General features: G+C 38.6%; 1 protein-coding gene across 3 annotated transcripts in view; it reads right to left on the bottom strand.

The window, feature by feature from the left end:
* Positions 1-15,982, bottom strand: part of KCNN2 (potassium calcium-activated channel subfamily N member 2) — a 145,705-nt gene that overhangs the window by 22,475 nt on the left and 107,248 nt on the right. For all 3 annotated transcript variants that reach the window (XM_012505264.2, XM_030817801.1, XM_003259844.4), the window contains 2 exons: positions 10,324-10,465; positions 404-514 (listed from right to left, as the gene is read on the bottom strand). In XM_012505264.2, the coding sequence (XP_012360718.2) occupies positions 404-514; positions 10,324-10,465 (253 nt within the window). The remainder of the gene's footprint in view (positions 1-403; positions 515-10,323; positions 10,466-15,982) is intronic.

Genomic DNA, 15,982 nt, shown 5'->3' with positions numbered 1-15,982 from the left:
TCTTTGCAACCCTGTCTTGAGAACAGTGACTTGATCTTAGAAGTTCAGTAAAACATTTTTCAATCACCTTTCCATCAAATTACTATGTTACATTAATAGTATTTTCCTTCCTACTCAATCCAATAATATACCATACTGAAATCTAAACAAGTAGGCATACCTAACATTGGGTAATGACTCGTCTTTATCCAAATACCAAGACTGCCCAATTACTTCCTAACTGACCTAAAGTTAGAAATAGTCTATTCTCAAAATGTGATAAAATGGAAGTGATTCCAAGAATGCCTATACTTTCAAACCATGTCATTTCAGCTTCAGATGTCAAAATAAAAAACATATTTCCTAACATCGAAAAAAATCACAATAATATTCTCTCTTTGAAGATATATGGATAGTAACTTACTCTTTTAGTCAGCTGAGTATCCATCATGAAATTGTGCACATGTTTTTCTGCTTTGGTAAGTTCTAGCTTCCTTGCCACTACAGCTACCACCAGGGCTGTGCAACCAGCACCCTGAAAACAAGGAGAGAAGAGAAACCCAAAGCATTACTACTTTCTGTCTCAGACACATTAGAAAATGTTTTGCATCAAATGCAAAAGTTTCTCAGGATTAAAAACATTGTCTTCAATAAGTATTACAGAAAATGTGTGATCAACAAATGTAAGCAATGTGCCTTAAACTGGGATTAAAATTTTAGTTTACATATTTTAAGAACAAAAGCATATTTGGAAAAAACATTTCCATTCTAAGAAATAAATGGCCTGAAAGCAACTTGGTGAATTTTTGGAGACTTTTTAAAAAACAGAGCAAATCAGTTATATACCTATAATTATAATAGGAACAAATAACAAATGAGTAGATTAGCATAAATGTATATGGGGCAGAAATAAGGATTTTTCCATAAAGAATAAACCTCTAATCTTAAGATGAGATCAGCAGGCCTTCATGCACCAGGAATAAAAACAATAAATTATCTCAGCATATACACAGCTTCAGTGTTCCATACACACAAGAGGAAGCATAACAGGAAGATCACAGTGATCTTAACCTAGGCAACAGAGATAGATGAAGTGCTGAAGGTAAGGGGTAACCATTATACTATTTTACAGGTTTACTAACATGACACTAGGAAAGGCACAGGTCATCTTCATTTTGAAAAAACCAACAGTGTTCCTTTTTGAATTACAGACCATTGTTCTGATTTCTTGAAAAAGAGACTCTGTGTGGTACTCTAAGACTTATAGTCCTCCTGCTCCGTGATCAAGGTGTGCTCATTCCAAGTTGTGAGAGTCTTCTTTGCTGAAAGACCAGCAACTACTTGCTGGGGCACCGATTGGAGGGCCCAGGCAAGGTCAAGATGCTGCAGCCACTTCATCAGTCCTGGGCACAGCGAACCTCCCAGCAGGGAAGGGGGCATGTGAGGAACTACCTCAGGGGTCTTGGAAAGGGAGGTCACACCTCCAGATAGAATCTCAACCCTGAGAGGACCACAGAGCCATAGACATTGCCCAGCTAGTCTCAACAAACAGATAACAATGTAAATGGCAGAGTCGACTGGACAGAGGCACAGAAAGTAGATGTGATTTAGCTATTCAGTTATAGACCAAAGAATGCATCTTTGGGCTTACTCAATGAGTTGCTGCAACAAATCTGGCAGGAGGGACAAGATTGAGGAGAAAAGGAGAAAATAAATATACGCCCTGATCATTATGATCATGGAAACACTGCCAATGATGAGCCAATACTGCTTTAATATATTTCCAGAGGGCTTAAATAGCCTGTTCCATCTAGTTCTATGAAGAAACCGTATCCTCAGAAAGAAAGTGCTACTGATCACATGATCAGAGAAAGGAAAGAAAGTGCTACTGATCACATGATCAGAGAAAGAGGTTGCCAAGTATTTAGACATTCTCATTTAGCCCTCTGATTTTAGAGATGAGACAACTAAAGCAGAGTAAATGATTATTCAGTTATAAACCTTGATTAGCATTGATATTTTTCCTACTCTTTACTTCATCTCATAATATCTATATCTATATTTAGGATCACATACAGTTGAATCTCTATATCCATGGGTTCCATATACATGGATTCAACTGGATTGAAAATACTTCGGTAAAAAAATGGATGGTTGCATCTGTACTGAACATTATAGACTGTTTTCTTTTTTAATTATTCTTTAAACAATAACAATACTGTTTAGCAACTATTTGCAGAGCATTTACACCGTATGAAGTATTATAAGTAATCTAGAGATTAAAGTACACAGGAGGATGTACCTAGGTTACATGCAAGTAACACACTATTTTATAAACGACTTGAGCATCCATGAATTTTGGTATTCATGGCAGGAAATGGGGTTCTGGAACTGAACCCCCATGGATACTAAGGGATGACTGTACATTCTTATTTGTAATTATTCCATAGCCATAATGCATTAAGAAGCACTGTATTTCAAAGCAAGACAGGAAATTCAAATTCACCTATTTTATATGATAAAGTACGAATGTCTAAAAATCAAGCAATATGGATACCAAAATAATCAACATTGTTCCTATTTTGTAACTGGTATAACTTTTAAATTGGTAGTTTTAAACCCTGACTACAGAATCACTTGGAGAGTTTGTAAAAATCCTAGTGCTGAGAACTGTGTGCCTCACAGCAAATCTTCATCTCCAGGGATAAAACCCAGGTGTCTGAATTTTTTTAGAAGCTCTCCAGGTGATCCCAAGGTACAGTCACTGCTTTAGATAAAGGAGGATACGCAGTGGCTATGACAAACTCCATAAACATTCTATTAAAACAAGAGGGTCAAAATTCTTATAAGAGTCATTTCACTGACTTGTGAAGACATTCAAGACATGATAAACAAGGAAAGTAAAGGCAGAGGGTGTGATGTTATTTTGCTATTTTGTGCCATACGCAGACAATGAAAACGCAGTATTTTAGATCTGGGTACTAATGAAAGAAAAGAATGGCCTTTGGAAGCATCTCTACCCATTTTACTGACTTTCAAACCTCCACCATGAAGTCTAAAGAGTTCTAGCAGGCTGATGAGACCCAATCAGTGACCGCCTAGGATAACCACCATACAGCTACCTGCTGTATGGTATAGCGTATGCTCGACAAACACAGGCTAGCCTTTAGCAGATATGCTCCTAGGTACTACTCCTCAATCACTGGGTTCTACGGGAACTTGGTGGTTCAGGGCAGCAAGAGGTCATAAAAACCTGAGGGGTTCCTAACTACTAGAGACAGCTATGAGAGGGTAGTTGGCATAAAATGTTGAATATTGTTCTCCCCTGGCAGGTGGCCTCTGCTGAGATCTTTCTGGAAAGAAATCAAAATCCTAACAGGAGTGGAAAATCACTGGAATCAAGAGCCTTGGAAAGTGGATTTTTATTTGTGTTTATTCTCAGGCTCCATCCTTTTCTGCTACTGGCCCGTTTCTCACCGGGTGTCATCTAAGACATGCATTAAAAATGAGTGCCTCTGTTGCAAGGTGGAAAAGAAATTAATCCAATCATTTAGTAATTAACAAAACTATTATCTATATACCTCACTCCATTATCCTAACTCTACCCGTTTAAGTTATACCTCCAGAGCCACTTAGAAACCTTTTTGTTCAAATACAAACCCCTTAACTGTTTATTTTAGTGAAGAAAACCATAAACTTATTAATCTAGGGACGTATAAGTCATAAGAGAATCTGATGAAAGTAACCTTTATTTTTTAATTTTTAGAGTTATGCAAGATGAAGCTGGCTCACTTCCGAAAGCTTTCTAGGTTCAAGGTAAATTCCTGCCAACACATTCATGGTTATAGTAATTTAAGTAATGGCATAATATTATTGTCCACCCAGCGTCTATTTCCAGGACGATTCTGTTTCATAAAGTGAATAAGAATGGAAATAAATATGATTTTACAACATTTTCTCCAAAGCTTGTCACCACCACAATTGATGTAGAAACAGTTGGGACTAACATATGTTACTCTCTGAAATTAAGATCCCTGTATGCATTTAACAAGATGAGTCATATTCCCTTCACCAAAGTCAGAAAATGTATCCTGGTTACTTTTCTCTCATTTCATTTATCTTCTTAGAAAAATCTTAAGCAAAATCACTAACCTGCCACTTCAAGATGCTTGGGCATTTAAAAACAAAATGAAGAAAATACAGTGTATTTAGGAAGTCAATATATTAAAAGAAAAGGTTTAGGTTTCCCTTGGCTTGTTTATCATCTTTCCTTCTACCAGCGAAGATGGTGAAAGAGAGAAAAAGGGATAAGTCAAGGGGGGCAGAGGGAGAGGGACTTTGTTTAGAAAAGGTAAGTAATGACAAGTGTTGTTAATGTTTCCTACCCTAAGCCAAGCCAGATCAAACTGAACAGGCAAATGACAATTAGTTACTATTACCTATGTACCTCTAGGGAAATCCCAACATGTTGATAGTCTTAGATGCTGCCAAGTTAAAATTAAATGTAGTGCTTTTCTCCATTGTATTCATCTCCATTATAGCACAGAAACTGTAAGCCATGTTGAGCCCTTGGATGTAAAAGAAGTTCAGGTATCCCATTTCCCTCAAAATCATGTATCACATAATATTTGAAAAATTAAAATGTGACATATTTTTACCCTAAATCATCTACTTATGCTCATTCTGCAAATACTTCCAAGAATCATTTTGAAAAACCATTTTGGGATCAAGCTTTAATAACAAGGATACAAGCCTATGAAAAAGAGAAATTCCTTCATATAGCACACTGTGGAAAGGTTTTGATTATTTTAACTGTGAAAAAGACATCTTCAAAAGATTCAACATAATAATGAAATTTATACTTTTTAAACAAATTCCAGAATTTTTACTACTACAGAGAATGGCTCTGATAAAAAACACTAATGCTCAAAATATTCTAGGCTTAAAGTATCCTCCTGTGGGATTTATAATAGCTCCTAAAAGTTCAAAATTCAGTTTGATAGCCAGTTTATTAGACTAAATAGACTATTAGCCTATAATTAAAATCTATCAAAATAGTTAATTTGAAAAAAAAAATCATGCTTTTATGTAAAAATAAAACGGCTTTAAGATCTTTCACAAATCAGCTTGCCCTCCAAAAGGAAGGTAAAACAAATACCTGAACACACTGCCTGTTTTTCTGTCCCTGGGGCTGACTGACTCAATGTCCTAGAACCATAAAAACATTTTTACTATACTTGACTGACATAAATAATTATTCTTTCATAAAAATATATGAAACAATCAATTCTGGCAAATAACATTTTATAAAGCACTCTGCTTTAATATTATATGCCACTGGAGTTTTGCAAGGTTTCCTCAGGTCATGAAAATAAATAACATTCAAGGAAGTTTTGAAGACAAATTGTATCAAAAATGCCCTCTAAGCGTCTTCAAATTACAAGTTGATATTTGCTACTAAGGGTGGAGGTCAATTTCAAATGTCCTAATTGTAAGGAAAGAGGGGAGAGTGTGTGGTGTTTGAGCCCAGTGATTAAGCCTGGGCCTCAGCAACCCAAGCCTCCTTTATAGTGATTTGCTTGTTCAGCTCATTCTTCTGCTTTTAGGGTCAGAAAGAAGGAAGTACCTCATAAAACTGGTCATCAACAATCAGTCATCCCTCGGTTTAGATCTCCTGATTAGCAACAGTGCCAGTGTGAGTGCAGGTACTTCAGAGATAGGAAGGGCAGCTCTGCCAATTAAAAGTGCTGATAGTTTAGAAAAATTGGGTGAAATTGTGGAGTCCATGAGCTGTGTGCTAAAAGTTCACAACAACTTCCAGCTATACTTTCCTGTACCCGGAAGATGGCACCTGTCATATTTAAGAAATTTTTTTGCGATCCACTTGTGAAATTTCTTGGGGGGAAGTGAAGGTCCCCAAGAAAGGACACTGGTGGGGAATTCAGCCTTATGACTGAAAAGGCCCATCTCCTCCAGCTGCTCTGCACAAAATAGAAACTATTGTTAAGAACTTAAAGATACACTCTCTTCACTGGGGCTTTATTTGATGAGATTCAGTGAACACATCAGAAAGAACCAAAAAGCAAGCAATTAGAAAGTTAAAACCTCTTCAAAATTAAACACCCAATGTCAAATTGTATAAGACATTTTTAAAAATCCTTGAGGGTTTTTCACATTCTCAAACATTCAACACCAAGGAATGGCTTCAGATCAGTTTCGCAGGATTTCTATGTACACTGGAAGGGGAAAACAAATCCTCAAATGGAAAGAGAGAGTGTTACAGGAAGAGGAGTATAATCAGACCTTAGGTTTCGCATTCTTTCATACCAATCATTTCTTTTTTATGAGCTCTAGCTAATTCGTGCTGTTTTGGAACACCCTCTTACCGACTTAACAGGGTAGTGTTATTGCTCTTCAGGATGCAAACTGTTTAACAGACAACTGATAGAGTTACCATGTGACGTTAAATTAAGATTTCCTCGGCACAGGGCAAATTTAACGTGGAAAGGATTATTATCAAATCTTAAGGAAAAAGCAAGGCTGTGTAAAGGCTTCTGTCCTGAACTGACTTGTTTTTTTGCTCCTTGAATAAAATTTTAAAATTTAATTAGCATAGTGATTTTCAAATTGCTATGAACTGCGAAAGCTTTATGCATTGCTTTTGTTTACATAGAACTACTAGTGGGATGGAAGAAACCTAAATCACTCATTATCTGAAGTGTCCTCAGTTTTGTTGAGGGAGTCATGCTAGATGTTGTCAAAGTCTAGTGGTTTATAAATCACTATTAGAGAACCATTTATTGAATAACAACCTGCATCCCTAGGAATGGATAGATATTACTCGATATTTACAGATAATTAAACCAAAAAATCCAGTCATCCATACTCTAGTCAAAAGGCCACCAAGAGTCACTCTAATTTACAGAAATAGAGAACCAAAAAGAACAAATGAGCAACCTTAATTCTAGTATAAGATGAAAGATACCCTTACCCACAAGGCTATTTTTCACTCTTGAAACAATCATATATATTCATAGTTGTGGGAGAATTCATAGCTTTCAGGATGTGTTTATATATATATATATATATATATATATATATTTCTAGGAAGATAAAATAACTTTGTAAATGCCAAGTAAAACAATTACTTTACTGGAAAATTGGAGACATAGAGAAACTAGCTGGTGCTGTCCAAAAGCTGAAAGACACTGTGATCTAACCATGTTGCTTGCCTACCACCTTCAGCCAAAAGTACAAAGCTACTTAGAAATCATCCCATTGTTTATCATGACCTTTACAATAGTAAACCCTCAGGTCCTCAGTACTTCCTCAAATAGCAAAAGGGTAGAAGAATAAGTAGAAAATAAGTAATTACAACCATAACGGTCTTCTCTTGAAGGGTAGTGAGTGGTTTTCTTCTATTTCTTCCTTTAGGCAATCCCATGACTTATAAAAATATTAATAATAAGAGATCTTGGTCTCTAAGCTTTAATTCCCATATTGGTCTTGGTAATGAAGAAATGTCTACATTCTCCATAGGAGTGTCTAGGTCACTTCCATCCATATGCTCTTGATCCCTAAGGAGCTGATGTGAGATGTAATCAACTGCCAGAAGTGAATCCCAAGAGAAGACTGCCCTGTAGCCTGACCCCATGGGAATCTGCTTAGTCTAGAAGAAGAGGTAATCCAACTCTACAAAGCATCTCAAATATGTTACTCAAATATTAGTGAATTTCTCTGTATGCAAGTAAACCAATTTTGATCAAGTCAATTAGGAAATAAATCTGATCCTTAAGAAGGAGAGGGAATGGAGCTCCTCAGCCTAAGAATAGAGGGACTCTTTTACCATAAGCTTAAGGGCTGGAGCAAAGTCACCATAAATTCCATTACATATAACATTTTTGTGTCCACGTATATTTAATGGTACTATAACCTTTTTTTTTTTTTTTTTGAGATGGAGTTTCACTCTTGTTGCCCAGGCTAGAGTGCCACGGCACAGTCTTGGCTCACTGCAGCCTTCGCCTCCCGTGTTCAAGAGATTCTCCTGCCTCAGCCTCCCGAGTAGCTGGGATAACAGGCATGTGCCACCACACCCGGCTAATTTTGTATTTTTAGTAGAGAGGGGGTTTCTCCATGTTGGTCAGGCTGGTCTCAAACTCCCAACCTCAGGTGATCCACCTGCCTCGGCCTCCCAAAGTGTTGGGATTAGAGGCATGAGCCATGGCGCCAGGCCATAACCTCTCTTTTTTTAAGCAAAGTAAGATCTGTAGTGAAACCTGAGCAAGACGCAGTTCAAGAAGGTAAATAAAAGATTTGTACTATCTGATGAGACTTTGAAGGAACAGTTTTTGAGACATGAGGGGTAAGAAAGTATCAAGGAACGATAAACATTTTGTAAAACCCAGGCAAGGTTAACCTCAAATTTGGCTCAGATTCCACGGCAAAAAAGCCTGTGCACATGACCCTTGAGTCACACCTGATTCGAGAATAAAAAAGGGTACCATCTTGACAAAAAGTAACACTAAGGAAGTTGTTTCTAAGAAGCACTAGGGGAAAGACTGCAATTACCAGTTTTTATAAATAGCATCATTTATATCCCTTGTGGACTTGTTATGGGCTTCCTAAAAATACATCTATGCAAATTACATTTCCTAAAGCATTATACCACATAATAAAATGCTATTATTTGAGGAAAAAAGGGGAAGTGATCCAACAGTAAACAGATAATGCAGCATACCATTTTTTTAAAAGTTCACTATAATTAAAACTATTATTTTTCTTTTAAAAGCAAATAATGTTAAATTATGCCCCCAAATTATATTTTCTACAATTGGGACTTGAAATGGCCATCTTGTTACTACCGGGACATTAAAATTGACCCTGGATTTTTATTTTCAAAGTTAGCTGCCTTATCCCAGCTGAACACTACCAAGGGGGAGAAGGATGTTGCCTCCCTATGCCAAGGGCACACTCTCCTTCCATTTAGCTGTGACTCTTGGAGCAGTCTTCCCAGGCGGCTTCTGCAAGGGTGTGCACCCTCCACTGGCCACCATTCAGAGGCCCTCAAATGGCAAGCCTCTGCTCTCTCCTGCCGGCCTGTGAGTGAATGCAGTTAGAGGTGTTGAACAGGGTGCCTGATTTCAGAAATTCTGGGAATTTGGAACCTGCAGTACTTGTTCACATCCTCATGTAGACAGACAGAAATCACACAAGGATCAAGATGACACTCTTTGCTGTAAGCAAACTTTAAAAGGTAGGTAAAGAATGCAGACAAGCCTAGGTCATTGAAAACTGTGCATCAACAATTTGAAACTACCTCTGGCTTAAATATTTAGAAGTTCATATCACATTATAATCACAGCTTGCTAGCCTCCAATTTCCTATACCTAAAACAAATGGAGCAAAAAAACAGTCCTGGCTAGTCATGTATAGAGGGGCAAAAAAGATGTCTGAGCCTATTAGGCATGCCAGAAGAACGATGGCATGTCAGCAGCAGACCTTTCCCAAGTGCTCCACAAGACCTGGCCTCCTGTCCCTGCCTCATGCCAGGCCGTTTTCCCCTTTTGCTATGTGTACTACTGGCCCAATGAGCTGGCTCCAATGTACTGAGCTCCTTCTTGCCTCATTGCCTTCAAATAAACCATTTCCTCTTCCCAGAATGTTCTTCCTACCTCCCTTCCTGGGTATGCACCTTTCTCACTTCAGCGTAAAAATCAATTTTCCAGTGATGATTTCTCTGAGTAGATCCCATCCCTCTCCCCCAGGCCTAAAACAGGCCAGAAGCTTTACTAGTTCACAAATGTAATGAACCATTATTTTTAAAATGCAAGTCTTTCCTTGTAAGCTCCATGAAGGCAGGGCAGTAAGTTTCTATCTTCTTTCGATGTATTCCTAGTACGGAGGCCAGTGCCTGGCACTCAACAAACATTTGTTAAAAGAGAAATAAATATATCTTCAACCCTTTAACACATTTCAAGATAGTTATTATGGGCCACATTTTACAATTTACTCAAATTTGCACAGCTAGGAGGAGATGGGAGGACACAGACTTAAAGGACTTCCTGACTCTGAAGCCAAAGCTCCAAGATCAAATTAGTTCATCAAATTAGTGCATGCCCCACAAAGGGCAATCGAACAGCTCTACCTCTTCAACAGAATTTCATGATGAGACGAATTAGGATGAAAACTATTGACATTCTCTCTCAACACAAAATTGATTTATTTATACTGATTTCCTGCTGATGGGAAAAGAAGTAGCTCACAATTACTTATGCACGTGGACTGAGTGGTTTAAGTGCCTTCTTTAGCGTAAATAAAAGAGATGTGAAGTATAAAGACACTTACCATAATTCCAGTAAGTAAGCAGACTCCTTTTCCACAGTATGTATTAGGTACCATGTCACCATAACCAATGGAGAGAAAAGTTATTGATATCAACCACATCGCTCCAAGGAAGTTGCTGGTAACATCCTGTTGATCATGGTACCTGAAAAACAGCAAACAAAGCCAGTCCTTTATAATTAATCTCCAATATGATCGCTAAGTGTGGTTTGGTTCGATTCAATGAATTTACTCTATCTTCTGTAAACTGCTATATTTAGAAGTTTTCAAAGGTTGTGAATATAAATAAAATTGAGGTTCCACCTAAGCAATCCATGACATCAGAAAGTGCCTCAACTTTATATATCATCTGAAAGAGACTGTAAAATATGAAACAGATTTCCTCACTGGTCTAAGATGATACAGGCACATTTATCTTTGTAGACTCCTCCGGCCCCTGCCCGTGTCTCGTCACTCCTTGCCTAGCTGATGTGCCAGACTTAAGAGACAATGTGCAGCTGCCCAATCTCACTCCACACCTTTGTAACCAAAATGAATCACGATGTTCCCTTTGCTTGGACTGTTCTTTGCTACCTTGATTTCCTGACGATGGGCTAACTCCTCTTCATCCTTCAAAGTAAGTTCAAGTGCGAGCCTTTTCTGTCTTCTCTTCCCCTCAGTGCCTCCCCTTTGCTCCCTGAGTATCGTGCACATCCCTAGATCATGGGACCATATTATAATAGGTCAATCTACCTGGATGTTCTTCATCCTTGAACACAGAAACTGCACGTCTGATCACAGAGTCCCTGCCCATAACCAGAGCTTAACAGAAGTTGTCTTACCAGTTATACACAAAGAACTTATAGTCGAAAAGAGGGAGAGGGATTCAAAGCATCCTAATCATTCTTTGAGGTGTCAAATTTTACTGGTAAGGAAGAAAGCTTTTATATCAGAAACAGGTATCCAATCACACTTTGGTTGAATTAATATTACGAAACAGTAACCCTCTGTGCCCATGATGTGGACACTGGTTTTATACAACAGCATGTATGCATACAACAGCAAGGCCATGAGAGTTGTCACCCTAGAAGAATTTGCTCTGGATGCACATTCTGTGTGGTCATGGGGCAGAGAGGCCCTGCTCTGGTTTCTAAGACAGTCAGGCCCCAGACTCTGGTCACTAGAAGACTTCCTTGCTTTTCACCCACCATTGGAAAGGACCACCACTCCTTCCCATCCCTCAGATACCACTCGGAGGGCTTTCCTTTCCTCATTTCTTGCTCTGCAAAATATACTGATAATTGCACGGTACTCATCATCTCCTGCTTCACTCACTCAGTCCTGCCTTTCAACTCAATTCCCCATCTGTGTCTGTGCTGCCAGGGCTGTGGTGGCAAGGAGGCTGCTCCTAGCCAGAGCCCCAGGATTAGCCCTATATGCAACCTAAACTGGGCCATGGCATTCTCTATGCTTTTTTTTTTTTCCTGTCCTTCATCCCATGCCAAGCTTCCTGCTTCAAGAATAAAAAATGCAGACTTATAGGGTATAAGCTTTTCTCCATAATATCAGTAGATCTTACACTCTATCTTTGGACCTACAAGAGACCCATTCTTATCACATTTGTCCCTTTTCCTTCTTCCCAAGAAGAGAGAAGCTAAGAAATTCTGTTTCCTGCTACTGTGGACTAAGGAAAGAGGCTCTGGGCTGGAGTGAGTGGAACCCCAGAGAAAGGGCAATCACTGATCTCCTGGAATCAAAGGGAAGGGCATGTGAACAGGCAGCCAGCCTGGTTAGGAGCATCCTGCAAGTTTCTGGTGGCACAGGTGCAGAAATCACCACCGTTCCTCATCCCTAAACAGCCTCCACGACCTAGCTGTAGAGTACCTCTCCCCAGAAGGTCTTGGTGTAGAGGCTGTCATTGTCAAAAAGAAACTCATATGTATTCCTAGCATTCCAGAAGGGAGCTGAGCGCATTTCCCCTGAGAATCTTTGTTACCTAATATTTACCTAGGAAGATGCTATGTGATCAGTGCTATGCTCAGCCACATTATGAGCTAAGCAGGATTCTGTGGACTGCTCTGGGAGCCTGCTATGCATATGTAACAGAGTTTCAATGGGAGGACGTGGTTTTCCTTTCAAAATAAAACCCCTAGAAATAAGCTCTGGACTATAACCTATTAATAATATTGGGGCTCTCTAGTAAGTATTCCTCACCAAGCAATTTCCTAAAACAGGAAATACATTACCCTGTCATAAGAATGGTCTGTAAAGAGACGGGAGGCAAAAGAGTTCATTTCCTATTCAATTTTTAATTGTGAGATAAAGCTGCTTCTTAGCATGATTCATACACCGATGTGACACACTTAATAGTTAATGGCTCTGGTTCCCTGATGCATATGTATGTACATACCATACTTACTAAGTGTTCACTATGTGCTGAGAGCTTAACTTGCATTTTCTCATTTGACATATGTTGTAATGCATGGACAATCTTTGGCTGAAACAGTTATATTCTTGACCATCTCTATATCAGCAAAGTGTCCTTAGATACTTAGTTTCTAGACACTGAGAAAATGTGCCTGGGTCCCAGTGAAATCTTCGAGTTGTTTTTTCACTGCCACAGTGAGTGACCAGAACACTATTATTAATATCTAGCTAGGCCGACCAGGTGTGGTGGCTCACACCTGGAATCCTACCACTTTGGGAGGCCAAGGTAGGCGGATCTCCTGAGGTCAGGAGTACGGGACCAGCTTGGGCCAACATAGTGAAACCCCATTTCTACTAAAAATACAAAAGTTAGCCAGGTGTGGTAGTATGAGCCTATAGTCCCACCTACGTGGGAGGCTGAGGGAGGGGAATCACTTGAACCTGGGAGGCGGAGGTTGCAGTGAGCCAAGACTGCACTGCCACTGCACTCCAGCCTGGATGACAGAGTGAGACTCCTTGTCAAAAAACAACAAACAAACAAACAAAAAACAAGCGCCTAGGCATGTGGTTTTCATAGAGCAGGTAACTACGAAGAGAAGTAAGAGATTTCATACGATAAACAAAGCTTTCTAGGGGGTACCTTCATGGCTGCTGCCTGCAGGGAAATTTCATCTTTGGCATGGGTGTGAAGGGTCTTTCTAATCTCTTCCTCCTGCAGCACTTTTTATTAAAAATGTTTTTCAGAGTTGGGGGCAGTAAATGACTAAAAACTGCAATGAAAAGCATTCACTGGAACATTTAGGCAAGCTAACTCATTAGATGCTTACCTTTAATAAATGCTCAAATCTTAGACAAATTTCTTCCATCCTTATTTGCCAAATACTCTCAAGAAATACATCATTAAATCACTCAATTAATATTTACTATATGCTATGCGCATTACACCGCATCAGAGATTGTCATCCTGTATTGAAGGGCTTTAAATAGAAGCAAGCATCTTTCTAGGAGTTGGCATTTTAGGGGTTGGGATTCAATGATAAATTATCCTTTTTCTTACAAAATAATAAACCTGCCCTAAAAAATAGCTCAGAATACAAAAATAACATCTCACACTAATGTTTATATTGCACTCAGACATACATGATTGTGAATATTCAAGATGAGGTAATCAAGATCCAAATTAGATACTATTAGAATAATCTCCTATTTTGTTTTTCGGCAACTCAGAAACAAAATTAGACTTTTCACAGGATGATATTATCATTTTAAACATCCCCAGGTTTTTAATCTATGACAGATTCACATCATTGTGAATGAGTAATATAATGTTTAAAAATTTTCAAAACATTTTTTATAGAAGTTCGTTTCAGAGACTTAGACAATTCCAACCTTTTTCTATACAAGGAGAATTATTCTGAGAAAGGCATGAAGAAATAATTCGTACAAATTTCAAGTTGTGATCAACATGAATGCTGATTTAATAAAAACACATTCAATAAGGTTAAAATTAGTGCAAGGAATGCCCAATAATCTCAAGCTTTTAAAATGAGGACTTTGGAGTTTTGGCATGAACTGCATGCTTCAGAGACAAAGACTGTAAGATCAACTTTAATGTTTTAAAAGAAGCAAACTGTTCCTTTTCTTAGTTTCTATTCCTAATTCATTTCTTCATTCATTGCTGACTGATGGTCTCACACTCTTTCTTAGATTACAAATATGATAGCTTTCTATAACGTTTGTCAAAGTTCACAGGAGTTATCTTTTCCAAGGAATCAGCGCCTTCTTCCCCAGGAGAGTGATAGCCCCTGGCCTGCACTACTGCCTCCCTCAGCACCCACACACTAATGGCTGGGAGGTATCCTGTTCTCCTTTACAGCTCTGTTTCTCTGCAGGTGTGTTTCCTTCTGCTGGGAAACATGTTCCCCCTTTTCTCTAACCCTCGATTGTACTCTGAGGATCTGTTTGTGGGTCCTCTTCTCCAGACTCCCTGTAGCTTTTTGTCAGCATGATACTCCAAGCCTGGTTCCCTCAATGTATCCCAGGCACATCTTGTAGATACCTCTAGCACCATCTGATAAATGTTACTTTGGGTCGCAAGACAAGCATTCTTATACACCAATAACAGACAAACAGAGAGCCAAATCATGAGTGAACTCCCATTCACAATTGTTTCAAAGAGAATAAAATACTTAGGAATCCAACTTACAAGGGATGTGAAGGACCTCTTCAAGGAGAACTACAAACCACTGCTCAATGAAATAAAAGAGGATACAAACAAATAGAAGAACATTCCATGCTCATGAGTAGGAAGAATCAATATCGTGAAAATGGCCATACTGCCCAAGGTAATTTATAGATTCAATGCTATCCCCATCAAGCTACCAATGACTTTCTTCACAGAATTGGAAAAAACTACTTTAAAGTTCATATGGAACCAAAAAAGAGCCCACATTGCCAAGACAATCCTAAGCCAAAAGAACAAAGCTGGAGGCATCATGCTACCTGACTTCAAACTATACTACAAGGCTACAGTAACCGAAACAGCACAGTACTGGTACCAAAACAGAGATATAGACCAATGGAACAGAAGAACAGAGTCCTCAGAAATAATGCCTCATATCTACAACCGTCTGATCTTTGACAAACCTGACAAAAACAAGAAATGTGGAAAAGATTCCCTATTTAATAAATGGTGCTGGGAAAACTGGCTAGCCATATGTAGAAAGCTGAAACTGGATCCCTTCCTTACAAAAATTAATTCAAGATGGACTAAAGACTTAAATGTTAGACCTAAAACCATAAAAACCTTAGAAGAAAACCTAAGCATTACCATTCAGGACATAGGCATGGGCAAGGACTTCATATCTAAAACACCAAAACAATAGCAACAAAAGCCAAAATTGACAAATGGGATCTAATTAAACTAAAGAGCTTCTGCACAGCAAAAGAAACTACCATCAGAGTGAACAGGCAACCTACAGAATGGGAGAAAAGTTTTGCAATCTACTCACCTGACAAAGGGCTAATATCCAGAATCTACAATGAACTCAAACAAATTTACAAGAAAAAAACAACCCCATCAAAAAGTGGGCAAAGGATATGAACAGACACTTCTCAAAAGAAGACATTTATGCAGCCAAAAGACACATGAAAAAATGCTCATCATCACTGGCCATCAGAGAAATGCAATCAAAACCACAATGAGATACCATCTCACACCAGTTAGAATGGCCATCATTAAAAAGTCAAGAAACAA

The sequence above is a fragment of the Nomascus leucogenys genome, chromosome 2 (genome assembly GCF_006542625.1).
Source record: "Nomascus leucogenys isolate Asia chromosome 2, Asia_NLE_v1, whole genome shotgun sequence".
NCBI classification, from domain to species: Eukaryota; Metazoa; Chordata; class Mammalia; order Primates; family Hylobatidae; genus Nomascus; species Nomascus leucogenys.
The sequence above is the reverse complement of the archived record's forward strand: the minus strand, read 5'-3'. Positions and strand labels throughout refer to the sequence as shown.